Here is a 27,492-nt window from a genome sequence, read left to right as displayed (position 1 = left end):
TAATAACAGTATATCTATAAGGCAATAACATAAATAAAAAGTAAATATGAATTTCATGAGCATAAGAGAACTTATTGTTCTGTGTAACACATGTACTTACATTTAAAAGGCTGCTGATGGCATCAGGTTGTATTTTTTTAATATCATCATAACATGGCCATACTATTTTCCTCTTAGTCTGAGAGAGTGAACCATCCGTTTGGTCAGCTTCCTCTGAAACACTGCATTTTGCAGTTACCATGGTCCAATCATAGGAAGGACCTGTAGCCAAAATCTCTTCTACATAATAATCCCACTTTTTGAGGCTGGACATATTTACATTTGGTTTCAGTGCCTATGTGAAACAAAGTTTTATTATAATGACAGAAAGGAAGTCTTTGAGTTTCAGACTTACAATATGATACAATACTTACATTTTCTAGATAATTCTAAATTGAACAGTATGTTGCACTGGGTGAGTAGTGCTGCAGTTTGATAATTTCCACAGCAAGATCTTGGCTCAGTCAGTTCAAAACCTAAAACTAATACTAACTTTGGGAATACACTGCTCATTTTTATCCTACTAAGCCAGGTGCCTACCAAGAACTCTAATTCAGCATATGTAGTTGGTACCCTCACAGTCTTTGTGCCTCCTGTTAAAGATACAAAAAGCACTCGATAGCAATGACCCTTCAATTTTTCTCAGCAGAAAATCCGAGACTCTTTACCATCAGAGAAAGGAGACAGGCTGTATAACGTAGGTGGACATGCCACTTGGAAAAACCACAGTAATATAAAGTAGGGAGCCAGAGACTGTAGATCTTTCAGAGTAGTTTAAAACAGATCACTTTGTATTAAAAATGTTTTGGTTGGTTTTTTTTATCTTTTAAAAAATAAGGTAAGGCTTTCCGTTTGCATGCACCTTAGTTGAAGGGAATTACTGCCTCAGGTGAATGGGTAATTTTAAAGTCTGAAGAGTGATGCTCAGTCATAATGACTAATTCTGCTATTATGACCAATTCTGCTACTATGACACCATTTCATGTGAGGAAAAATAGTTTCTTCTAAAAAAGAGAAAGCAAACACTATCAAAATATCAAAAGGTACTCCTGATTCCTTACTAATCAGGCTACTGCTTACAGCAAAACACATAGAACATACAGTGAACAAGCAGCCCATCAAGCTGCTCCAAATTCATCACAGTGATGGTCCTACACAGAAGACAGACATTCCTCTAAAACAAAGACAGCTGAAGCACTTTCCATCTACTGAATGTCACCCTCTTGTTTTCCTCCCTCCTCCCTCTTGCACCACCACTTTATTAGGCGAGTCTAAGTGTATGTGTGTGTGGGTTGAAAGGGGCTGTAGTGTTGACTGCAATAATGATCTGATGCAGACTTAAAATACCTTAAAGAAATCCCCGCCCCCCCCCCCCCCCAATGAGGTCATTTTATATAGCAGATTTGAGTGCAAGGTGCTACATATGCTAAGATACAATGTGGTGAAACAACCTGAGGAGAAAGGAAAACCAAGAAACACCAACAAAAATATCAGTGGCACCATGGCCTCCGAGACAGTGGAGACTGTCCCGTCTTTATGTTTTCTGGTCACCAGCAGTGGACAGACATGCAAACAAATGGTTTAGCAGAGTGAAGCTCACTGCCAAAGCAGGAGAGAGCAGCACAGGAATGAACATCTGTGGGGCAGTGGATGGCAGGAACATCTTAAAACAGCCTTGTCTCCAGAACTACAGTAAGAACAGCACCCTTTTCTTGCAGTTCCTGAGATACCTTGACTGCTTCTTCCCTGGCTATTGCAGAATTCTATAAGGGTGAGTGTATTGTGAATTTTATATAATTATTCAGGACACAGTCCAATCTAGTGGACATACATTACCATATGAGACAGTGATATAGATAATGTGATTCAATCAGATTGTTATGAAACGTATCCCATTACAACTCTAAACTCATTTCCCCATAACTGTGGTTTGCAGTACATAATTTTTTTTTAAAAAACAATGTGTGCAAACTTTAAGATCGTTTTTATAATCATTCACATAATTAAATGAAATCAAACTAAGATTCTCATTTGCCTCAGCAGGATGCATAAATACATGTTCCAGAATTTGGCCCTTTAAATGACATTTCCGTAACTAAGATGACTGAGAATATAAGCCTATGGAGACACCACTCCAATCAATCAAGGTGGGTCAACTTTGTCCGCCAAATGCTTAATTCAGTATACAACAATTAAAATACCAAAATGTACTCAAGGAATCACTCAGAATAACAAACCATCTGTTTTTTTTTTTTAAAAATCATACCTCTATTTCAGCAGGGGCATAGAGGTAATTGAAGAAAATAGGGCTCCTTTTGTGCATTTTTTCAATACATTCCCAAATACAAATTCCTTTTTTGGCATGTTTATCTCCTTTATCTTCAAACAATGTCCCTAAGGAAAGTAATAGCAGCAAAAAGATAGCTTTATGATAATACATAACAAACATTAAATCATAGCCAAAAGGAATTTCACAGACTAAACGTATAGTAAAATCTACTATCAAATGCCACTGCAACAAGAGATTGTATTTGATGAAACAACTGCTGTACTTTGCAACTGCAAGTATTCAGTAGCGTTAGATTTATAAACCTGTTCTGAAATTTACTGAAATACTTGAGTGTATTTATGAATGGCCCTTTATGCCTGCAGCTATGCTGACTAAGCAGACCACCAAGCCCTGCTAACTGATTCTGTCCTCCACTAGCCAAGGTTACCAGCCCTTCCAATCTGCTGGACCAGCTGCACCTGAAATTACTTGCTAACTCATTTCAGGGAAAACCAATCAGGCTAGTGTAAATAAGTTAGCCATAGATTTGTGCTATCTCAAATGACTTTGGAAAGACATAATAGTTTATCCAAAGTCTACTGGAAACAGGATTTTATATTGAATTAAGTGGTATTTGAAAGCAAACTACCCCTAAATAACACCCCTCCCCCCGCCAATTGTAGAACCATGTAACAATCCAGGTTAGAAGGAACCACAGGAGGTCATTGACTCCAACTCCTTGCTTTTGTTCACATGAAGGCAAATAATGGAAATTGACCTTTTTGTTAAAATAAAATGGTTGCTCAAGTTCAGTCTGTTCCACAGTTACTACAGTTTTTAAGAAAAGCATTCAAATTGACCATATGCCATGAGAACCACCCCATGAAGCAGTGAAATTCAGAGCACATAAGTGTTTTGCTTAGTGAACAAGTTCCAAGAACAGCCTCAACTGTGGTTGTGTAGTCTTATTAAGAGAGCTCTGAGGGTAGATAAGGCCTTGGAACCAGTAAGGTTGCACACGATAGATGGAGTAAAAAGGAAATATAAAAGAAGAGAAACACTGAAGAGAATGCAAGAGAAAGAAGTGAGACATAATAGATGAAAAGGCTTTCCTTTCCTGAAACCTCGTGCACTCTCTGAAGGATTCCCAAGGACTTTGTTTCTGTTAAAATAAGGTATTTAGTAGGGGAAACTGAACCACGTGGATAAATTGCTAAAAAACTCTGAGGCATGGCACTAATTTCTTCCACTTTCTCTTAGTCCCATCAGTGGCATGGGTCAGGAATCATTCATTCAGAAAATTCTACATGTTCTTCACCTCCATTTTGCTTTATATTCCTGAAATGGAATTCATTACATCATCACCATGCAATGACTGGACCATCTCAAACTAGGCAAATTTTTGTAGACCAAATATTGACAAGAAAAACACCAACAACTACAAAACCAATATGCAATAAACAAACATCACACATACCATGTTCTAGTCTTTCGTAGTCTGAATCGAGAAGAAATGTTTTAAATCGATTTGATATGTGATGAAAAGCCAGAAACTTCAGGTAATATTGATTGAACTCAAACTCTGTTGGGTATTGGTTATGAATCTAAAAAAAAAGAAAAAAAAAAAAGAAGGGAAAAAAGAGGATATTGAGGTACAATAGGTACAGCAAAATAATTCCCCTGCGAATGCTGACAACAAATACATCCATAGGCAACTGTCTTGTCTGTAAACACACACAAATCCTACATTTTGTCTAAAAATATTTTAACTCTCATTAAATTCATGTATTGTCTATGCAGCAAAAATGTTTCAGAGCAGATAGGGTGTACTGTATAATAAGCAGTATTATACTCTGTACAAAACCCAGGATTCTTCAAAGTAATCAAACTGGATGTAAATCTTTTATGATAACTCTTGAGACACCATGTAACTTCATAGGCAAAGACGCTACTCCTGGATGTAGCTAGAAATCAAACTTTAATTGGAAGGTTTTGCAGCGCACTTCTTGATATTGCTCAGAACCCAACACAGGAGACGTACAGAGGTAATGCTGCAAATGATATTCCATCTACCATTACTGAAACAGCTAATTTCTTAAGTACTTTCTAGTCAACACATATTTCTTCCTTTTCAAAATATGCATCAAAATATTACAGTATGAAAAAAGTAAAAAACATACTGAGGAAGTGTTTTGCATTATTCTTTTGTAAAACAGTAAAAACTATGTAACATCTTAAATTGTTATCCTCAGTTAGGCTTGGGATCTATCTAATTCAGTGAATGTCTCCAACAGGAGCCAGGAGCAGACATTTAAGAAGAGAATACAAGATTATCAGAGTACAGCACTGTGGGATAGTTGGCTCTTCACAATTGCTTCCTCTTGAACAGTATCAGAAAGAGCCTGGTGTAAGATTTTAATCATGAAGTTTAATATTCATGGCATTAATTTGGCATTTAGCATTAATTATTGATGATATTTATACTTGATATCCATATAAAATTCAAGATTCTAAAAATCTTGATGAGCTATTGCTCATAGAAATTTCATGTGTTAATTTCAAATTTAAAATTTACTCTTCAAATCAGTTTATGAATTGTGATCTTTATTTTCATAATTAAGCATGGTAATTAACTGAAAATTCCCAATTACAATGGAAATAAGTACAGTTTGCAATCAAAAAAGAAATTACTGATTGTATTTCACATTTGAAATATGTCCCACTGTGCTTTGTTTAGCTTCACATCAAGCTTGTAAAATACTTTTAGTTCTGCAATCTTCCCATGTCTTGTCTTTTGCACTACCACCACTCTCATTTTCCCATTCCATCTTTTCTCTCTAATCTCTACTTATCAGTTCCTCAAGAGAGAAACTTTTTTTTTTTTTAGTACTTATGGAAACTAGTATTAGACTACTTGAAGCTCCTTGATATTTACATTTTCACATGTGCCAGTTGAAAAAAAAACCCAACTGGCTAAATAAAGAAAAAAAATGGTGTTTAGCAAGGAAAGGTTATCTACCGAACATACAACAGTGACAGGAAAATCCCTTGAAAGGGCCTGTAAACACACACACAGCATTTCAGTCAGAAAATTTGTTGTTATCATAGCTCAATATTAGCTAGGCATTTAAAATGCTAAGATGCTTTAAGATATCTCAGTTCGATATACCAACACTTACTTTATCCCCACTTCTCCCCTGATACAAATGACTACATTCCTGCACTGTTTTGTAAGAATAAAGCTAAGCAAAATTTTTTCTATAATAAATGCAAGACTTCAACTTCATAGACAAAGTATCTTTTTAGTTCTCCTTACAAAAAAAGAAAATATTTTTTCTGGCATATATTACATTAAAATATAATCCAAATACACTAATTCTGTTCAAAAATGACAATGTACTTTTGAGATGAAATCCAAAAAGCTCTGCATATGTGTGTGCATTTAGACACATATACACACATATACAAGTACTTTAGTATACATTTTCTCCTTGTGTTAGGAGAAGTTTTCTTTAATGTATTGTAAGAAGGAAAGGCTACATTCTGCTATTTGCCATGACTTATACAGGGTCCTAATTTCTACTTATGGTCCAATAATTGTTTTAATACATTCGAAGAGTTACAAGAATAAGCTGCTACTGAAGTCCTGTCATGGATCTAGGTGTTGTGAGTGATCCCATTTCTGAGATTTCTGGAACTAGAAGTAACTAGAAGTTATAATAATATAATTTAATTTTTAAGTGAAAACAACTATCATCTAAAACATTTCTTTGATAAAGGTGAATAAGGTAGTTATTGTTATTGTCTGTATTTTAATGGCTGTGGCTGATTTCAGCACACTTGGAGATGGGAAAGATGCCACAGCTAGGTGAAGTGACTACTGTTATTGATGATTTATTTAGCTGCAGTGCAGTCTGCAAAATTTAAAACATGGCTGAGCTATCAGGGAAAAAAGCTCCTGACAAAATACAGCTCCAACATCAGAAGCGATAAATTAGAAATTTAACATAGGAGAAAATAATTGTATTAATTTAAGCAATTTAAAATAACCATAAAAGAGAGATTTTTATTACTGTAGGCAACATAACCACTTAGGTTGAGGTTAAATATAGCTGGTTTCTCTCTGATAACTCTTTGGTGCCATTTCAGTTAATTCACTGATTTTAAGGGATATACTCAAAATTTATACCACACATACCACCTAGAAAGATAGGTCTACAGGGACAGGGTATCTTTGAAAATTACAACTGCATCATCTTTTAAAATGTTTAATCTCCGTAATACATGAACATTTAAAACCTGAGTAAACCGATAGGTGTTTCTAACATTATGATTAGAGAAACTCAGTATTTTAGAATTCTTTTTCAAATCACCATGTTCCCAATTAACTTAAATATCTCCTAAATATATTTAATAATCTTACACTTCTATCAGTCTTCCTTAGTTTTCCAATACATTTTGGTTTTGTAATCCCATTATATATCAATATTTACTTAGTTTAAATAAGAAATGTAGTCCTAATCACTAAGAGGCTACTCCTGCAAACACTGGAATAACTGAATACATCTACCATGGGAGTAGCACACACAGGTCCTCTTATACAGGGTGCTGTAACAGAGCTCCTTATTGAGCTTAAAAGAAGTCAGTCCTAGAAAATAATTCCATTTTAATTATATTTAATAAATTAACAAATAGAAACAGAAGAAAAATAAGAAAAGTGTCCTGCACTGACATCACTTTCATAAACTCAGTCTTCTTAGAAGCAGAAGGAATATCTGCCAGATGCTGCTATTGTGAAAGAATGATTTTGCATTAATAATTCAGCTGACACCTGGAGATACTGGCATAAACAATGACTTTTTACAAGATGATGCAGTTCTAATTTAGGAATCACTGCTTCATTTGTTTTCTCTGTATCTTTAGTTTAACCCATGACATTTAATGCACATACTGGCTCTATGGTGACCTTCTTACTACACCTAGTATGTTGAGACTATAATGGTTAAAAATATTTTGAAATGACCAAATGTTTATATCCAGTGAATGGGCAATTTTTTAAAACTGATCATAATATATTACACTTCAGGGTCAAGTTGCAATCTAATTGGATTCTGTAGTTGTCTAACAAGTTGCACAGAAACCAATGAAACTTAACAGAAATGTTCAAGTACAACCGTTAAGTAAATTTATTTTTCATAGTAAATTCCTGTGAAACTTCAACCATTAATTTGACTTCAGAAGTAATTTCCCTGGAGTTTACAACCATACTGTTAGAATTTGATAAGTCAATACCATGCCATCATGAGTTAGAAGACTAATCTTCATAAGTCTACTTCTAGAAAACTTAAGAGTTGCATTCTAAATAGGATTGTAAGTCATTTAGCTTAAAGATTTTTCCTAATAACAGACAAGTCTATATTATCTATATTACACTGATTACACAGTAAAGCTGTGCTCCCATGTCCTTTCTGGGCTGAAGATAACACTGTCTGAAAAGATTATAACCCCTAGACAGCCCTGTCTTTCCTCATGAGAATTTACTGCCTCCTCCAGATTGACCTGCTGAACTGCTTCTAAATCCACACCCATCAAAATAAGATGGTCTTCTCTACCAAATTTTTTCTACCATTTTGACTGGAAAAGGCAGGCAGGTTAACATGAACCCCTTAGCTAACAGACTGGAAGGATGGTATCTCCACCAGAGGAGAAGTGATGAATAGCTCCAGGTGGCCTGCAGGAGGTAATCTTTCTCCTGATACAGCTGCAGCCAGGGCATGTGGACATAGCTTAAGACCAAAAACCAGAAAATACAGATCTTTCTGTAAAATGTATCTGTTAATAACTTGTATACTTTATACTGCCTCTTATAGAAGAGTCAGATACCTACGGACATGCATCAAACCTGCTATCTGAGATGAATTACAAAGGCAACGTTCTTCTATTTCCTCGACACGTTCACATGTATAGTAGCAATATTTTGGGCATCTTGCAGCTTGAGGCAAAATCATACCTGACAGTTGTTAACAGCAGGGATTTATCCCACTTTACATTTCATCCTAACTTTTAAAGCCAGGATGATTACAATCCATTATTCCATGTTCTTAGAACTGCAGATTGTGTTAAACATAACTTAAAGAAAAATCAAGAATTTTACCATGAAGAAAACACGGCACATTCTATTTTATGACAATAAACCAAAATCCTTGAATTTAATTTTTATCTTTGTTCTGGATAACCTGTTTGTTTCCAAAGTTTGTGTGATCTCTAGACTCGAGAAAAAAATACCGCACAGGTATGCGTGGATAATTTCCTTGCTTTTCTTTATGCCAACCTTCTAAGATTTATTACAGTAAAACTGGAGCAAAGTGTTTCCAGGGTCAGAAACAGGATGTAGGCTATGTCTACATTAGCAAGTAATTCAGAGCAAAAGGAGCAGACAAACAGACTGAAGCAGCTGGTGCCGAGGTTCCTGCAGCTATACTACACATTTGTTGTTTTACTTTGGACTAGATTTAGTCCAGTCGAGTTGATGACCCCCATGGTTTAAGCTAAGTGATGAATCATTGGTTCACATCCTTTTAAGAGCTGGTGAATGTTTAGTACATACCTGAAGCAGAACTTTTAGGTTAAATTCTTCCAAGAAAAATCTAGTACACGTGCACCAAAACAGCATCAACAAATGGTAAGGGGAGATGCTGGAGGGATTCACTTCAAAATTACACTACTGCTTGAAATCAAATGTAGGCTTACTCCATTCTACTAATAGACAGTGTTATCCAGTCAGCTCATTAAAGCTTGGAGAAGACATTTGACAACAGAGAGAATACAGCACCAGATGAATGATTTACACACAGAATTGAATGAACCACCAAACAGATGGGTTTCAGTACTGGAAGACATGGCTATTCTGTCCTGTTGTAGCCATTGCAACCAAGAATTCGTTTTTTCTACTTCAGAAATGGAGCAATAACCTTAAGCTATTGTAAGGAATAGTTAGTGTGACAAATGGGCAGATTAACTTGTTTGAATGAAAAATGCAGTACTGATTCTTGTCAGAGAAATCTCCTCATTTCAAATAAAAATTAACCTGAGGACCAAGCCATTGGGAAACAGACTGATGAAACAGGAGATGTGACAAATACTTTCAAGGTTTTCTATAGGCAATGCTGTAGGAATCAAACCAAATCCCAAATACACGATTTATTAACTTGCAAGACAGCAATAATGATGGCTGTTGGTGTTTAACATTGTGATACAAACAAAATTTTTATTTTCTGCAACATGTTCTTCAGTAAGCCTTTACTCATCTTCTTATAAGCTCATTCATTATCAGTCTCCCATAGATATCTAAAGATTGTCTTTCATTGGTTTAGCAAGTTACTTAATCTGTGGACTTTGCTTCAGGTAGCAGAGTAAGTCTACTTGCTGACTTCTCTTTCAGGGTCTACTTCATGCAAGTATTCACTATGAATGTCTGTTCCCGTAAGAAGGCTGGTGCTTTAATAGTAATCTTCTGTGAGACACAGTCATCCATAAATTTTAATACAGGTTAATAACGTCCAGGAGTCTTTTCAGCTTTTTCAATGAGAAAAATGAGAGAAGTGGGAAAAGAAGGACATATGTTCAAGAGGAACTATGCAAGCTCCTATCTTGTGTTTGCCTACACAGAGACTCTGCAAAGCATCTATATTTACTGGTTTGAGATGAAGAAAAGGACAGACTTCAGAATTAACCTGAAATTAGTGTAATATTCTTAACCTAACTTCTTCCTACACGACGTAACTGTTGGTGTTAATCTTCTTCTGAACATGCAGTATATAAAAAAAAATAAGAACATCTCAGGACCCCCTGGTTTATAGCTTGTTGTTCCCAGAGCTGATGGAGCAAAAGGCCTCTTCAAAGCTCATCATCAAGCACAAGGAATTAAAAACTGTCTAGTCACTGTACTAACAATCAGTCAATTTCTTCTTCTGAATAAAGGTACTCCAGATTGCCAAAAGCCAGTCTTGAGCTTATAAAACTTCTATTTGAAATCTCTGCATAAATGACCCTAAAAGATCCGTAATGCCAACCATCCCTCTTAGTGTGTTTTGTGTGGATGCGTCAGCCTCCTCTAGGCAACCATTCCAGCTCTTCTTGAGGTGAAATCCATTCACTTTAATAAAACCTAGAGGAGGTGGTTACTAGTCTTCTCTCAAACCATTATCTATAACATCGGAAACAGTGTCATCCACACACTTATTTATGAATTCTTCTTGTAAACTAAAATTAAATAGAGATTGACTTACCTGATGCACGCAGTCCAAGAACTGTAAGAAAACAGGAGCAAATCCACTACCCTGACAATTGAGAGACAGATTACTACGTTGACTGAATTTATGACCAAAAGAGAGCCATTCTTTTTCCACCAGCATTCGGAAGCCTTCAAGTGTCCTATAGAAGGGATCACTGAGTAACTGCACCAGAGATACTACCTAGATGACCAGACAGGATACATTGTGTTAAGAGTGACAGAACTTAGGAGAACACTTTAGTCAATGAATATAAATATTCCATAACCTGTTTATAGTTCAAGGAAACAAAAGCCTTCATATAAACTCAATTACAAGTATTTTACCACATACATTAAGTATTTTTACAAAACAAACCAAATAATGTCTCACATGAAAAAACTTCAATTAAATTGAGACTTTACGATATCTGTAAAAGTCAGACCTGAGCAACTATAGACTTTACAAGTCATTATAATGCTTACCACATTTAAATTACATTTGAAATAAACCCACTTTTATTAATAAAATTAGGATGATAAACATTTATAAAATAGTATCGGCTACCTCAGCAAAGAAAGTATTAAAGAATTGGTCCTGAGGGTGACTTTAGAGTTTCTGCAGTGTTGCCATGCTATGGTGCTCACCAGCCAACTTGAGCCTGTTTTTATAGATAGCATCTCAGGAGCTTTAAAATGCAGCACAGACTTCTTTCACTTCCAGCTATGTATGCCCCTTCTCTATTCTTCATTGTTTGACAATGATTCCAATGATTATGTTAACATTCTTTTGTGGGTTTGTTTACCCGGTATCATGATGCTGGCTGCACATGAAGTTTTTATTTACTAGAACTATTGATATCTTTATTTATCTTCTGAATTATGAAGCAACTACATGGACACAATGCATCCACTAAATGAGACAGTGGGTCTTAATTCACCTCATTTATAGTTTGTTTCAGAAAGTTATCTGTTGTGGTGATCTGTCCTTGCAGCAGGTGTTACAGTCACTTTGGCACAAATTTAGTTTTCTCCCGGTGTGTGGTCTCCTAACTCCATTTATGGAAAGTGAATGGCAAGAGAAAGAACTCCTTCCCTCCTGTGTTTAAAGTGTACTACATTTACAAAGATAAATGAACAGTTGTGGCAACTTTCAGCTTTCATTCTTACATATGGTCAGGTGCAGAAATGCAGATTTTATGTCTAAGCCTTAGAACTATAAGTCCATCAAGAACTTTGGAACAAACTCATTTCAAGGAACTCTTTCATGGTGTAAATTGCAAATGAATGCAAGGATTCATGCATTCTAGTTTCTTCTCTGCTGCCACAACACAAATTTATTAATGTTATACCAAATTATCAGTCTCTTGTGTAAAAAAGTATTGTCTGGTGTTTTTTCTTAATATTTAGCTATTTCAAGGTTTTAACAGTGGCTTACTTGCGCAGTAATATCCCAGCCATCTTCCAAACAAACCATAACAGAAGAACCATTTTCCAGGAGCTCAGAGATGATCACACCCAACTGCATTATCCTGTGAAGCTATAAAGTATTACAAATAAGTAACATACTCAAGTATAAGATACATTTCTTATATTATTATATTATTCTTATATATATTAAATAGATATTATAAATAAATATTTTCATTTTTAATATTAAACTATGTATTCTGAAATCTACATATAGCACAGAGAAATGCATTGATGCAACAGATTAGAAACCTATAAAATGTAACAGTCTCAGGATTTTCATCTGAACTACAACAAAACTAAGCAAAGATTTGAAGACAGGAACTTAAAACTATTAAAACCAATGAGTACTGTAATAAAATAGCTCTCATAAAAAGGAGAATGGGAACAACACAGTTGACAGATTTATTGTAGAGAAATTCCATCCTGCGCTTAACACTAAAATCATTTCCTGTGAAATGTTAAGGTTCCATAAAGTCACTAAGTACTTTGATGGGAGAACCCTTGTAAGATATTTACAAGATAATATTTCTACTGCTCAATCCCATGGAAGCTGGAAATAAATGAACTTAATAATAACAATAATAATAATAATAATGAAAAAATCAGACCACAAACCTAAAAACAAACACAGAAAAATCCCATTTCTATAACCTGGAAATAGTTTCGATAGATTAAACAGTGTTTCTTATACTTGGCCAGACTGGCTAAAACATATGGAAAGAGGACACCTTAATTATTTGTATTCTAATATTGATTATGCAGTGATACTAAAATGCCTTGAGCAGGTGAGTTAGTTCATTTCCCTAGGAAGGGTTACTGAATTGAATGAGATTGATTCAAACATGATAGGTATAAGCAGGTTAAAAAATTTAGGCAAATTTGAGCAATTTTATATTACTATGAGACTTCACATTATTATTACTAAAAGGAACATCTATATGATGTTTCTACCATTTTTGTCACACTATGACAGCATTCTTGGTAAACAACATAATAGACAATATGGAAGCAATTCAGTTTTTTACAGTAGAATGAAATTGCTCTTTGCAGACACTGGATACAATGCAACCAACAGCAGCAGTAGGAAAGATGAAAGCCTGAAAGAAGGGAGAAGGCAGTATAGGAAAACAAATAAACAAAAGATGGCAAGAGACATCTAAGATCATTTATGCAAGGAAAAAAAGTAAGTTCAGAAAGTACAGAAGGCACAGGAAAGTAACTCAGGGAGAACAAAATTAAATTGGAGAAAATAAGAGGAAAAACGATCAACCAAAGACCAGTTAAACCCTAGAAAATTCATCCTTGTTTAGGGCAGTCTGCTTTTTTCCTCTTAAAAAAACCCCAATCATATGAATATTACCATGGAAATTGTGATGGAAAACACTTAATTCCTCTGAACATTCACATAGCCATTACTTAAAAACTAAAAGAAACTAAGTTTCCTGCAATTTTTAATAGGAAAAGATTGAAAAGAGCACTACTTTTAAAACTAAGCAGTTTGTTATTGTTCTATATTTCTGAGGCAGTAGAAGAGAAGAAAGGCTGATTTTGCTGTCCTTAATGAATAAACTCATATGCAATCTGGTTATACATATTCAATAGAAAAAAATGCAAAATACTATTTTTATCATTTGTATTCAGACAATAAGGCAGCACTTCAAAGTTCTTCTTATGTATTCACATCCTTATAAAGAAATATTTAGCCTATACAGTGTTAAAATCAATACTGCATAACTTCTATTGCCCAGGAGAGGAAAGCTTAATACAATAAAAACACATTTCCAAGATGACAGATCTATGTTGTTTCACAGGAATAGTAGAAAATGTGTCAAATCAGTCATAAATTAACTTTATCACATAAGTCACATACAACATGATTCAAACTACAGAAATGTGGTTTAAATGTCACACAGCTAATGTGTGACATTATGATCTAGTCCTGAGCAAAGAGTGATACACTATTACTTTTCCTCTCAAATATGCCAAAAGAGAGGAACTCCAATGTTATAATCTCCCCTTGATCTCTGTGCTGCTATAGGGACATGTTTATTTCATCAATTCATTTATCTACACTTATCAGCTTGCTGAACCACACCGTGATTGAAAATGTTCACATGATGAGGAAGTCAAGTCTTCATGCTCTTCCCACTTCTCCCCTTCCTGAAGAATCTGGTGGCCAGACAGAGCAATGACCAGCTCCTAGGCTCTCTAAGGAATGATCATACCTCAAGGGAAGAAGTTAAGCCACTGTAGCACATTTCAACCAGGAGTACGTCTTCTGATGTGTAATTACTGAAATGACTGTGTTACATGTATTTCCTCCTTAAGAAATCGGCATAAGAGTATATTCTGTTTTCTATGACTAATTGCATTTGCGAAGAATATATTCAGCAGAAGATTCTAAACATAACATGCAACTGTTAAAAAACATTCACTATAATTAAAATGGTTTTAGATTTACAAAGAGCTGACTTTCCCACATCCTTCTTAATTTGAATCTTGCAAAGTTACTTCCAGTCTTGCCTTTGTTTGGTTAATCTTTATGTAAAGGAATATGGAGTAGGGAAGTAAAGGAACAGATTCAGAGAGAACAGATTAACACATACACAATCCCCTCTTCCCCGCAAACACTTCCCTGTATCCCACAACAGATAACAGATGCTAGTTTATTTGTGAAATACTTGTGCATATGGAAATTCCAGGTGGGAACACATATGAAGAACATCGGTTTTAAAATCAAAAGGCTCTTTATTGTTCTGTATTTTTTTCTGATTTTTAAAGTATATAAAATAAGAAAAAGCAGTTAAACCCAAGATCATAAATTTATATAGGCAGAAAAAATGGTCATCTCTACTTGTGTATGTGTTCCATGTTATAAACCATAAATTGCTATTAAAAATGCCTCCCACATTTGTAAATGTTATGATTGTATTAAAATAATAATGCTTATGTAATGACAGAATTGATAGTATGCAAAATAATTACAATGAAGAAAGAAGAACAGCTGGTTAGAACACAATAGTTCTCTGTCAGAAGAGCCTGAAATTTATTTTGTGTAAGCAGCACTGCATATAGATTATTAGCCTGTCATATAAATTACCTGTGGGAACCACTCTGACTCCCCAAGTGCTTTAAGGAATGTTGCTTCAGAATCTGTAGGAATAGTGCTGGGAACACAAGCTCTCATCAGCTTTTTAAAGCTTGCCTTTGTCTGTCGGATGTCACTGAATTCAACAGGAACAAATTCACAATTCAAGGCAAAATCAAGTTTGAATCCCTGTATGAAAAGGACAACAGCAGATGTAATTTAAAAGGGAAGCATATTTTTCACTGACAGTCTCATCAAATCTCAAAGTCTTGCCTGCTTTATTGCTAAATATTTCAATTCCTAATTAAAAATCTGTTTAGTTAAACACCTGCCCAGGATAATAAAAATCCTTACAACACTTGCAAAATGTACCATAATAAAGTACCCATCTACTACTCATAACAGCAGAATGTACTGCACGGCAGTCATATTTTTAATAATAATAATTATAGTCATAAAACCCCAAAGTTGGGTGATAAATCTGTTGAGTTCTTTATACACAACATAATGTGCTTAATTTAGGATTTTTAAAGCAAATTAACAATAGATAAATAAAAATTAAAATAACTGTATGGATGACATACCAACAGTGCAGGACAGATTCTAGTACTTCAATAAAGACAAAAAGTAACCCCCAAATCCAAAAAGAACCCCCAAAACTACACACTAGCTGACTCATCTAAGCGGTCAACTGCACATTGACACAGTTGTCTAAAGTACCGAGTTCAACACAGAATAGCAGTCAGGGAACACCTGATATAATTTCAAAGAGGTATGTGAGGTTTTTCTAGCAGAATTCTTTGTGTTTTGTTTTACTTACTGCATTTAGAAAATGAGCAATAAGAGAGGAGGACTGAATTAAGAGATCAAGTTAGCTAACAAAAAAAAAAAGAATAGGATGGAAAAGATAATATGGAGAACATTATTAGGAAAATCAAATTCTCATCTCATCACTGAAGATCTTCACAGCAAACTTTTTCAGTTTTCTTCAGAAATTTCTCTTTCATGGAATTAAAATTGGCCTGCAAATAATCTTCATTAAGCTGCTTCATAGGATGCCAAGCAAAAAGGTAGGAAAGTGAAAGCCCAGATTTAGTTCTGTTTATATTTTTGCATTGTTCAAAAATCAATTCAATAGCTCAACTAGCAAGCTTGCTTTTTTAGAATGCGAAGTTGTAAAAATGTATGATAAAAGCAATTGAGAAAAGTAGTACAATTTCCTTAAAATGTTATATATTTCTATTTGTATCATCGATTTATGTGACATGTTATCTAGCAGAATAAAGCAGGTCCTTATAGGACTCAACATCAGTAATGCATGCTCTGCCAGGCACTTTACAAAGCCAGCAAATTCTAAGTTAGCAGGATGCTAACAAAAGCTAGGAAAACACTTCACAATCAAAAATCAACATTTCTTTCTACAAAAACAAAAGCTGAATTGATCTTATAGACTAGATACAAATAAAGGAGAGAAGGTTCAAAACAATCACTTAATCACTATGTAATTTTATGCTTACATTTGCTAACACAATGTACTTTTCCGTAGAAATGCCCAGAGATGACTCATCTTCTGCAAAATTGTATTATTAAACAAAACAAAACAAAACAAAAGTGAAAAACCTGTAAGCTCTAAGCCAGCAAGGAAATCATCCAGCATAATGTAAAGATCCTTGAAGTACTGATTTTTAAACAATTTCCAAATTATATACACCCTACTGGACTTCAGACTTTTTCACGTTGATTTTGTCCAATGCTTGTTGTTCATACATCCAATAGTCAGCTCTTTTCATATTCTGCATAATAATACATGCCTGTATGGTAATATATTAAAAATGCTTTAATCTATACCAAGCACTAACATATTATCCCCACCTAGTTTGTGACTGCTGATACATTAAACAACTTCCATTTTTTGCCCAAGTGGTCTAAAGGGTCACTTCAAAGCAGCAGACTAAAGATGTTTCTACTACATATCTTTAGCTGCTTGATTGAACTCTTCACTTATCATTCATTAAGAAATCAAACAGAAATGTGAATAATTGTTACTATGTGAATAATTGGATTATGGCAATTTAATTCTATGTAATCGTTTCTCTTGCATTACTCTTCCTGTATTCCTTTTCATCAAAGTGTCTCCTTTGCCAGAGCCTTCTGGGGGTTATGGTTATACAAGAAGACTTAACAAGATGAAAAATTGATATGAATAGACCTGTTTGAAAACTTTGGGAAGACTGTTCTCCAGAAAGGCAAATGAAAATGCCAACTCAATAAAACAGAAAAATTTTGCAGGAAAATGAACAGTTTTCTTATTGTTCAAAAGAACAGTTTGTTCTAATAATGAGAAATGATGTTTAGTTTTGAAATTTCTGTTTAGTCTTTTATGTTATATTCTTATGCTTTATTAAATTAAATCAGAACACTTTGATTATAGACTTAACAGGATACTTCTGTAAATTATTGTTATGTTAATTATATTAGAAAGTGATAGAATGTCAAATGAAATCTAACTACTTAAAACTGACTACTTTGTGTACCAATGTGTAATGAAGAAACCAAAAGGAAAATGAATTTGCAAACCAATTATAAAAGACAAAGTAAAAATGGAATAAGAACTAATACCCGTTACATAACGATCATTTAAAAATACAACTGAAAATACAAATAAGATACAGAAGAACATTTGAAATTACAAAGAAAAGTCAAAATAGAAACAAAATTTGCAAAGAATTTTGATTCATCATTCTGATACAGCATGATTCTTCCATCTCCCGGTATAACATAGGTTCAGAAAGAATTGAATACTGATGTATTTTCCTACTACCAATAACTGCTTTTGAAAGTTATATATTTCAAAAAATACATAATACTTTATGTATGCTCACATTTTGAATATGAAAGTAGAAAGCAATTGAATTTTCAATCTTTGAATGCAGAGATTTAAAAAAAAATAATGTGCAAACATTTTCTGAAAAAAGGTAAAACTATGAAGAATTAATGTAGAGGATACCTGTTTGTTAAATGACTGCATCTAAAATATTAAAATCTATCCAAAAAGGTGTACAAAACTGTAGACATCATGGTCATCTTCATGTCATCAGATAAGGATGGACAGACTTCTGGGTTGGCCTTATTCACATCAATTTGGGTTCATGTGAGTTTAAGTGCTGCCCACAGTAACAAAGGTTTTCTTCTCTGGTAATCACTTTCCTGACTAACAACATTGCATTTGCTTCATAACATATTTAACACATCAGGAAAAATAAAACTGGACTTTAAATTACCAAATAAGCCTGTTTCATGTTTCCCAAAATAGCAATCACTGAGATGACGACTCAGCTGAACATTAGATGAGTAGTCAGTAAAATCAGAGTATAGTAGTATGTTATCAGGTGTAATTAAGCATGGCTCTGAAAGCAAGAACTTACAGACACAGAACTCCAGCACTTCCCTTGGAATAGCTCTGAACAGTCTCTGAAAGGGGCAGCAAGCTCCACTGCCGCTCCACCAGCCCCACTCCATTTGCCTACAGTCCCATCATTCATCTTTACCGCAGCAACTACACTGAGCAGAGCCAAACTCTGCTGCCCTGCAAAGTCAGTGCAGGGAGACAGTTAAGACAGTGAAGACATGGTGACTTCCGAATATGAAGGCTTTGCTGGATGTTCTGTTGCCTAGCAATGTATTTCCTTCCTAGCCATGTCTTTCCCAATTTGAATGCTCTTACCTTGTACAAAAGCTACTCCACTCCTCTAGTCATCTGCTACCCATCTTCATATCTCTTAGGTCTACTACAGATCAGCACTTGACCAAAAGTGACAAATTCACAGTTCTGTTCACAGAACTTTTGTGAGTTTTAGACTGATCTTTAACTGCTTTTTAAGATAACTTAGTATATTTTAATTTATGTTAACTTTGTTGTATTGTATAACCACAGAGCTTGATTTTCACCTCCCTAGCCCCCCAGCGAGTTACACAGCATTAATTGTTATTCTGCGTATAGGAATAATCCTTGTAAGAGTTTACACTTTTAGGAGAGTTATACATCCGCCTTATCTGGAATATTATTTACTGTTTTGTAAAAACATTAGGGTTATTAAACTTGAGCCAAATAAAAACTATGTTAACATAAAAAAAAATTGCCATTACCCGTAACTGAGATTTTTCTCCAAATATATAGAGGGCTGCTTGCCGTCTCAAAAGCTGACTTTGCAGAAAAGTGCTGCTACTGTAGGAAGTGGTGTTATCTTTCCCTGCAAGTCTTGCACCAACATCAATGAATGGAGTCTGAGTGTTGATAAATCGGTTGCTTGAACGAAGACTCGCCCATACACCTTCACAAAAATGAAAAATATTTAAAAACCATTTTGCTTGAGGCACTGGACATCATAATTATTAAGGCATATGCTAAAACATAATTTGGAAAGCGGAGTGCTTAAACATGTCATTTGCATCCCTCATAGGACATAATTAACAGCACGTACTGGAAAGAAATATCTTCAGAACAAAAATTGTTGAAAGCATCCTACTGCATTGTCATTTCACCTAAGATACTAATCAAACTCTGCACAGCGCTTTCTATTGTAGAGAAAATGGTTGCTATGATATCAGCAATACAAAGATAAAATGAATTACAACTTGCAAGTAATTAATGTCCATTTAAGTGTATGGGAATGAAATTGCTAGTGTTGTTCTTTTCAAAAGTAGGGACAAAAATTTGATGTATTTCCTTGTCAAAGGCACATTATTTTGGAAGTCTAAGTAAGAATATTATATAATTACTTTCTTCAAAAACAGAAATAGTATCACCTAAAATTCCCTGTTACCTAGAATTCTTGTGTTCCTTTTGCCCTACACAATGTAATAGTATCAACCATATCATATTATAATGAAAATGTATATAAGGTTGATCAATTCAAATACTACATTTCAGGACAAAGTATTCCATATTTACTCTTGAAATGCCATGACTAAAATGCAGAATGCCATTAATTTTAGTTTCTAATTGTCTGTGTCTAATGGACAATTAGAAATGAAAATGAATTTAAGGAAGTTCTTTTTTTAATCATGTGTTTCACGACTATATTCTAGCAGATGTGACTATGGTACTGTTGTGTGACTAGAGAGAAGGATGCCTAGAAGATCACAGTGTTACAGTTTTAATCTGGTAGTAAGATCACCATTACTCTGGCAGCAGGGCACGGTACAGAAATCCCAAAGCTAGCAACAACATGAGCTTGAAACAGTGCAGCGTGATGTGGAACCACGGACTTGCATCTGAAAGCAGCACAGCGATATTTGAATGGCATTGTACCAACCAATTAACCTCTGCCTCTCAACAGCGTTTTTAGTTTGTGTATTGTGCCTTGCAGATGCAGCTATATTGTCATTTCCAGAGGAGGAAATTCCTACAGCACACAGACATGCTCTGATCTGATCATGCTTAAGTAAACTTCATGATTTCAACATAAGATAAAGTAGTGATAAACCAGATTGCCAAGGCCTGTTTAGCACCAGCAGAAGAAAAGACAAGTAGTGAATATTTTTCTGTTTCTTGTGCCTTAGTTAATAACAATGATTTTGTGAGTGTGTCCAATGTTTTTGTGTGTCCAATGTGAGTTATGTGAAAGGTACTTGATTTTCAGAATTTAAATAGCACTACTTGAAAATCAAATCCCTTTAAGTATACTAAATTTGGCATTCAAATGATAGTGTGAAATTCTTTAACTCAATATGCAGTAAATCAGATTATCAGAAGAGACTCTTGTCCATAAATCTGTGAAGCAAGATATCCAAAAGAGGCACCAGAGATACCATGTAGTAGTAGAAATTTAGATATACAGTACCAAAAAAACCCTCCAACCCCTTCAGTAAAATCCAGTAATATGCATAGTTAACATTTCTTGCATAGAAGAAAAAAGCTGCAGATAAAGTAAAATTCCACTGAGATAGCTCAAGCAGCAAAATAATTTTATTCTATTTTTTAGAAGCAGGATTATGTTTCTATTAAACAATAATTCTGTACAGTAATCCTCAACAGGGACTTGTCTGTACAGTTTAGCTTATCTGCCTGTCTGGCTGCTAGTCTTAGATGTGAGCAAACAAATATGAGTAACTGAGAATGGTTGGCTAGGAACTTATGAATTGGTAACAGTTCTGAACAGTTTCCACTTCAAAGACAGCCAGTTTTATAAAATACCTCACACAGTAAAGTAGTATGTTTAGTATAAACTTTTGTTCCACATCTGAACTACTACAGATGAAGTAATGAAAACTTTAGCAAGCAGAAATCACAGCAAGCGTTTAATAAGAGAAGTAATTTCTTGTTCATTTGGTATAAAAAAATGCTAGCTCCAACACAGACAACTGTCCCCAGAGATGATATATACAAAAACACACAGTCACGCTTCCTAACATTTTACAAATGCAGGCCATCACTAGCACCTGTAGAACATGAAAGGCAACAAAACTGGTTACAAACATGCAGATGAACATGTTTACCAGTGACGGATAACAGTGATTAAAAGACACAATTATATTTCTATTCTAATTTTGCCTAGTATTTTTTGCTTTATTTTTTGTTAGCAGTATCTAGCTTTAATTATTTGGCATATATCATATAATTATAACTTTCTAATTTGGCAGAAATCAATTTTTCCCTGTTCACTAACATTAACAATGATTTTGGAAAGAAAGTTCATTGACTAGGTAACAGTATTTCTTAGTTATTTTACTAAAGCAGTAGCAGCACTAAATGCTCTTTTGCAGAATTAATTTTCTGCAGTTTAAAATTTTCACACAGAAAATTTTCTACTATCACTCCGCATTAGATCATTAACATTATTAAGATTATTAAAGAATAACTTTATTAAAGAATAACATGGTGAAGTGTGTGGCTAATCACTGTCACTGCATCGTACATTCAATGGCCAAAACACCCGAAAACAAAACCACAACACTGAACTAAAACCCCAACATTTTGTTAATGCAGAATCAATGCTTTCTGTCAGTATCACTTTAGCATGTATTAAGATATTGTAGTAGTTATGGAGATGGTAGAAAAGAATGTGCTTTCAGGACACAGAATACAGTACCTTGATGGACTCTTCCCTTAGTTGCTGATTTGGAATTTGAATGAGTGAAACATTTATCTCTGTACTCAAGCACTGGCAGATAACAGTTAAGACAGAAGGAGGAGGAATGGAATGCACATTGCAGCGAGACACATTGCAGGAGAAAAGAAAAGGGTTACTTATTAATTTCCAAAGATCTAGAATATATTGAATTTCTTTATAGCTCATGATTTATCAGACAGCACAAATCTTAGTCATCACAAGACAAAACATCAATCAAGCCAGAAAACCAATATAAAATGGGAAGGAAGTACCCATTTATCAAAAAGGAGTAATTTTCATTGTCATTGCAATAGTTTCAAACATGCAGCACAGCCATCATGTGTTTTTCCATAATTATAGTACCAAAGGAAATGTAATGATTAAATCATTCTGCTGAATACTTTATTGAAAGCTTCTATCCAGCTGAAAGTTAGCTTAATTAAAAATCCCAAACCTTAGTGCTTTTTTTAAAAACTGTTTTAGGTACATAATTTGATGGGCCTCAAAATCAAATCAGAGTACAAGATGATAGTTCTATACACCTACAAACATTTTTAAAGGACTGTATAAAAGTATATAATTTAGAAAACACGTAATATCTATCACAGAAAGAGATCTCCTCCCCCCTTGCAAAAATTCTCATTTTCAGTGGGAGCCTTATATGCATATCAGAGGGTGTATTTTTGACTCAAAAGCCACATCAACGTAAGCAACTTCTTTTAATACAAATATTCTATTAAAACATACTCAAACTATTAATGTCTCCTGCTTTTAAAATAAATGTTTGACCTGAGTCTGTATTTATTAATTATAAATATTCTAGTATTTTTCCAACAGCAGCAAATCATCCTGAGAAAACATTTTATTCTACTAAATTACACAACAATGCCAGGTAAGAAGTGCTATTCTATAGAACCACACTATACTTATTAAGTAAGATAAGAAGAAGAGGTATGTATTTTGAGTGAACTTATAATTCTTATGAAAGATCAATCAAACTATTGCCAAAAAAGAGGTCCAAGAATGAAAATATATTATGAAATACAAGTATTTGGCCAAATATTTCAGATCAGAAACAACTTAACTGGGCTTTAGGCAAGGACTTTGTTACAATGTTCCCAGATAAAGTAAAAAACCATACATGACATGGACAGAAATATTCAGGACAACTGATGAGTATTCATAACAATGATGATTTTTAAAAATGAGAAATACTATTCAAGCACTGGCACATATCTTTTAACTTAAATTTTAAAAGGATGTGTATTAAAAATACATTCTCTGGCCCAAAAAATAGAAAATGTCATTTTCAATTGGTGTATCATAGCTGAACCTGGCTTTTGAGTCCTGATATGTGTGAGAATAAAAAACAAGGAAAGAAAGAGGGATCCAGAATCAAAACCACAAAAATACTGCTATTGTATTTTGTACAGTGTAGTGCATAATCCATAGCTGCTTGCTATGATAAAGTAACTAGCTAACCTCATTGTCCTCCCCCCTCCCCCCCTTTTTCAGTTATTCTTAGGAATACAAAGGAGAGACTGCCTGCATAAAATAACTGTTTTTTCAGCTGACCAAAACCCTGTATTTTTGGTCCTGCATACAGTCTTGTGACACTACTTCACATGTGAAATATAACTAGCTGTGAAAAAGCAGTAAAAAACTTTGCAATAATAAATCATGTGAATCAATTTATTTGAGAACAACAATTTCAGAGATTCTATATACTTTGTGTATTTTAGAGTTTTTTCTAAAAGAATTGTTAGCTAATCTAAAAAACCTAATGTTTACTTCTCTAGAGGGAGATTTTCCCTTTCTCTGTTCTCTCTTACCCTGTCAACTTCTCACCTTCACTAGGGCTCCCGTTGTACTTGTCAAACATTCTTATGTTTCAGCAAAGTCCTCATGTATCCTGCTGAACTGTGAATAGACTGCAGACGCTGGGCTGTAATTACACCTTTCAGATATATAGAGCAGGTGTGGCATCAATCCAGCAAGACACAAGATAACTTCTCTGCCCTCTTCCTGATTACTGCTGAAATTTAGCCAAGCGACTTCAACATCCAACAAAACAACACGTCTGTGACCTAATACTGCCTTGAGACTCCTTTTTTCCTCACTGAATAGCAACAAACTCATCCTATCACACTTACCACAAACTCTAACCCCAGAAACCAGCAATAGTTATTTCAGTAATCCTTTTATCTTCAAACGACAGCTTCCATACAGTCAACCAGCAAGCTTTCCCTTACTTATCTGGAGCACCTTCAATGCCCCTCAGCACCACTTCACTGTTGGCACTTTTGTCGCAACACAAGAGGATGGAATACAACCAAACATCTGCTGTCAGCTACCCAGCATTTTCACTATTTCAGTACAAAGTCAAGCTGGGCACAGCCACCAATTTATCTAACAATTCCAGACACTATTAACTCCTGTTCTCTTAGGTCCCTAGCCATTTTACCTATCCAATTAAAATCACTATGTTTTTTCATCTCCATGTACTACAATAACCAGACAGTGAAGCAGAGAACATAAACAGAACTTTTAGATATGAAATAGGCATATACTATGACTAATGAAAACACACAGAATTTTCCATTCTTTGGTGATCACCATTTAACCGCCCCTCCTCTCTTCCCTTCTGCTACAATTCTCACATAACTTCTCTATACAGCTCTGAGTATTTTCCTTTCTTCTTTCCTTTCTCCCTCCCTCCTGCCTTCTTCCTTCCTTCATTTCTCTAATTCTGTCCATCTCTTTTGAGAGTTTGTCTCTTCAAAATTGTTTTATTCTTCCCCGTATGAAGCTACAGTTTTTCTGTCACACAATAATTTAGGTTGGAACGGACCTCAGCAGGTCAAAGTAAGTCTAATTTTAGGTGAGGTATCTTACGGCCTTTCTCACTCCCATCCCTGAAAATCTGAGCTGCATTTGCTGTAAGATGGTTAATGCACTGGTCACAAAGCTGGAAGGAGTCAAAAAGGAAGAAAAGCAACTTTAAATGCTTAGAAATAATTGTAAGAGCAGCGTTCAGGGCTAAAAGGTAATAAATGAAACACAAAATGCTCCTTTTTGGAAAATACATTCATCCGTATCCTAATAAACATATATCTAAGGAATGTGATGCACTAATTTATGCATGTATTGCATATAGAAAATCATAACAATTTCATCAGACCAGAAGAGTAAAAGTAGTTGGAATCCATTTCACAGAATGAAAGCTTCTTGTAGAAATAACACTGATGAGCCCTTGTACCTAAGAATAACTATTTCCAAACAACACACTGTATCTCCCTACTTATTGCAGCCTGGCCACATAACTCCCTCCTTTACCTAGAGTAAAATTATTCTGATTATTTGTAACTTTATGAAGCATCGGCTAATCTTCAGCGAAATGCTGTAATGATCTGTAATTGGAGATTCTAAAGTGCATTCAATCGTAATATAAAATATGCATTTTCAGGCCATACATTTTAGACAAATTAAAAATATGGATGAATCACAAAGTATTTAGAAACATAATTCCTAATTGAGTGATTAATTTTCCACTGATTTCCAACGTGAAACAAGCTTTATTTCAATGGTAAGTAAAGGACTTAAACAGAAATTAGATACTTAAATAATGTTGTGAACTGAGGCTAATATGTAATTTCTATTTTGTTGTTTCACAGAGTAATGAATCGGTAAGCAGTGTAATTATCTTTATTTCACTAACATTTTGTTATCATTTATTATTTCAAGTAATAGACTTTGAGCTAGTCTTACTAACCTCCTCGAGTAAAGCTATTGGATAGATTTACATCCAAATGTCCTGGCACTACCTGCTTAAACACAGTAGACATTCTTGAAGCCCTCCTTTCAGTGCCTAAAGTCGGCCAAAAAAAGAATAGAAGATTAAAAAACTACAGTGTTACTCAGACTAACACTTAACATAACTGATAAAAATGACCTTTTTCACACAATACAGCTAATTCTTGCCAATTTTGTACTTCAGATTTATTTTTTAAGACACATGTATACATTGGCAACAGTATGGAGATGTTAGATCCAGCTAAGCAATCAACATATTTTACAATAAATGAAGCAAAGCATGCACTCTTTGGGAATGGTGTTATTTTACAAAAAAAGCCACTGTTTGGCTATATTAGGCCGATTACCACCAACTGAATAAGACAAGACAGACACAATTTCAAGTCACATACTCCTCTTTCTAAAACATTGGGGTTACCTTCACATAAACCTTACCAGGTTTAATCACAAAATAACTGAAAAAACACATTGATTCATTTCTTCATGGTTCCACATATGCATAACTCAAATAGCATATTTTGAAAGAGTTTCCACTGCAAGTAAAGCTCTGCTTGGAACTGACATTAAAAGCCAATTATGAGTATGTAACACACATGAAAATGCCTATATACCTTCCATTGCAGCTGTAGCTAAATAGTGCATTTGTTCATATAGAATCTGAGCTTGCAATCTTGTATTTTCTCATTATATGAAATAGAGTAGTATTTCGCATTCTCTTCAATTTGGCACTCTTATTCAATATACAGTTTTCAATACACTTAATTTGTTATAGAAGACTTTAAAGTGGATCTTTGCTTTTGATTCTGTTATACAATGTAATTGTTGCATTTGATATATAAAAAAACCTGGAAAGATTTGGCATCTTAATATTCTGGAGAACTTTATTTTACTTGTTCCAGAATTGTAATAAATTACTAATGCCTCAAGACTGGCCCATCATACTCAAGTGAATTTCATCAAAAACTGTGACCCACAGGTGGATAATAATTTATTGTCAGATTAAGAATACCGAAAAATATTTTGGGAAAGATTATAAATATGCTTTACATATGGAAAACACATTCACTGAAACTAAGAGTGAATAAGCTATCTGGAAAGTGCAACAATAAAGAAACAACAGCATTCATATGGGACAAATTGAACTAACACCAAATCAGAGAAAACTCACTTTTCAACTTAACCATAGAAAAGCACTATATAAACCAATTTTACCTGGAGACAGAGCAATTGCCGGTCTAACAGTGAGAGTATTACTGCCATTCATTTTGCAGTGGACGGATATCACATTCAGTAAGGCTTGTAGGTATTTTTCCTGTTCTATGCTGCTTGAAGATTCTAAAGAAGCAGGAGCTAGAGTCACAAGAAGAATGGAATACATTAAAATACAAGTACATTTATAAATACAAAGAATAGCAAAATAAAAAGCTTA

General features: G+C 34.5%; 1 protein-coding gene across 7 annotated transcripts in view; it reads right to left on the bottom strand.

The window, feature by feature from the left end:
* Positions 1-27,492, bottom strand: part of SBF2 (SET binding factor 2) — a 282,365-nt gene that overhangs the window by 13,999 nt on the left and 240,874 nt on the right. For 4 of the 7 annotated variants that reach the window (XM_075502155.1, XM_075502153.1, XM_075502157.1 and 1 more), the window contains 10 exons: positions 27,276-27,413; positions 26,023-26,118; positions 22,230-22,301; positions 19,285-19,469; positions 15,151-15,327; positions 12,016-12,117; positions 10,597-10,782; positions 3,786-3,912; positions 2,306-2,433; positions 101-334 (listed from right to left, as the gene is read on the bottom strand). In XM_075502155.1, coding sequence (XP_075358270.1) covers positions 101-334; positions 2,306-2,433; positions 3,786-3,912; positions 10,597-10,782; positions 12,016-12,117; positions 15,151-15,327; positions 19,285-19,469; positions 22,230-22,301; positions 26,023-26,118; positions 27,276-27,413 — 1,445 coding nt within the window. The remainder of the gene's footprint in view (positions 1-100; positions 335-2,305; positions 2,434-3,785; positions 3,913-10,596; positions 10,783-12,015; positions 12,118-15,150; positions 15,328-19,284; positions 19,470-22,229; positions 22,302-26,022; positions 26,119-27,275; positions 27,414-27,492) is intronic. The other 3 variants (XM_075502156.1, XM_075502159.1, XM_075502158.1) reach the window with 2 other exon arrangements.

The sequence above is a fragment of the Mycteria americana genome, chromosome 5 (genome assembly GCF_035582795.1).
Source record: "Mycteria americana isolate JAX WOST 10 ecotype Jacksonville Zoo and Gardens chromosome 5, USCA_MyAme_1.0, whole genome shotgun sequence".
In the NCBI taxonomy this organism is placed as follows: Eukaryota; Metazoa; Chordata; class Aves; order Ciconiiformes; family Ciconiidae; genus Mycteria; species Mycteria americana.
This window is presented reverse-complemented; position numbering and strand designations above follow the sequence as displayed.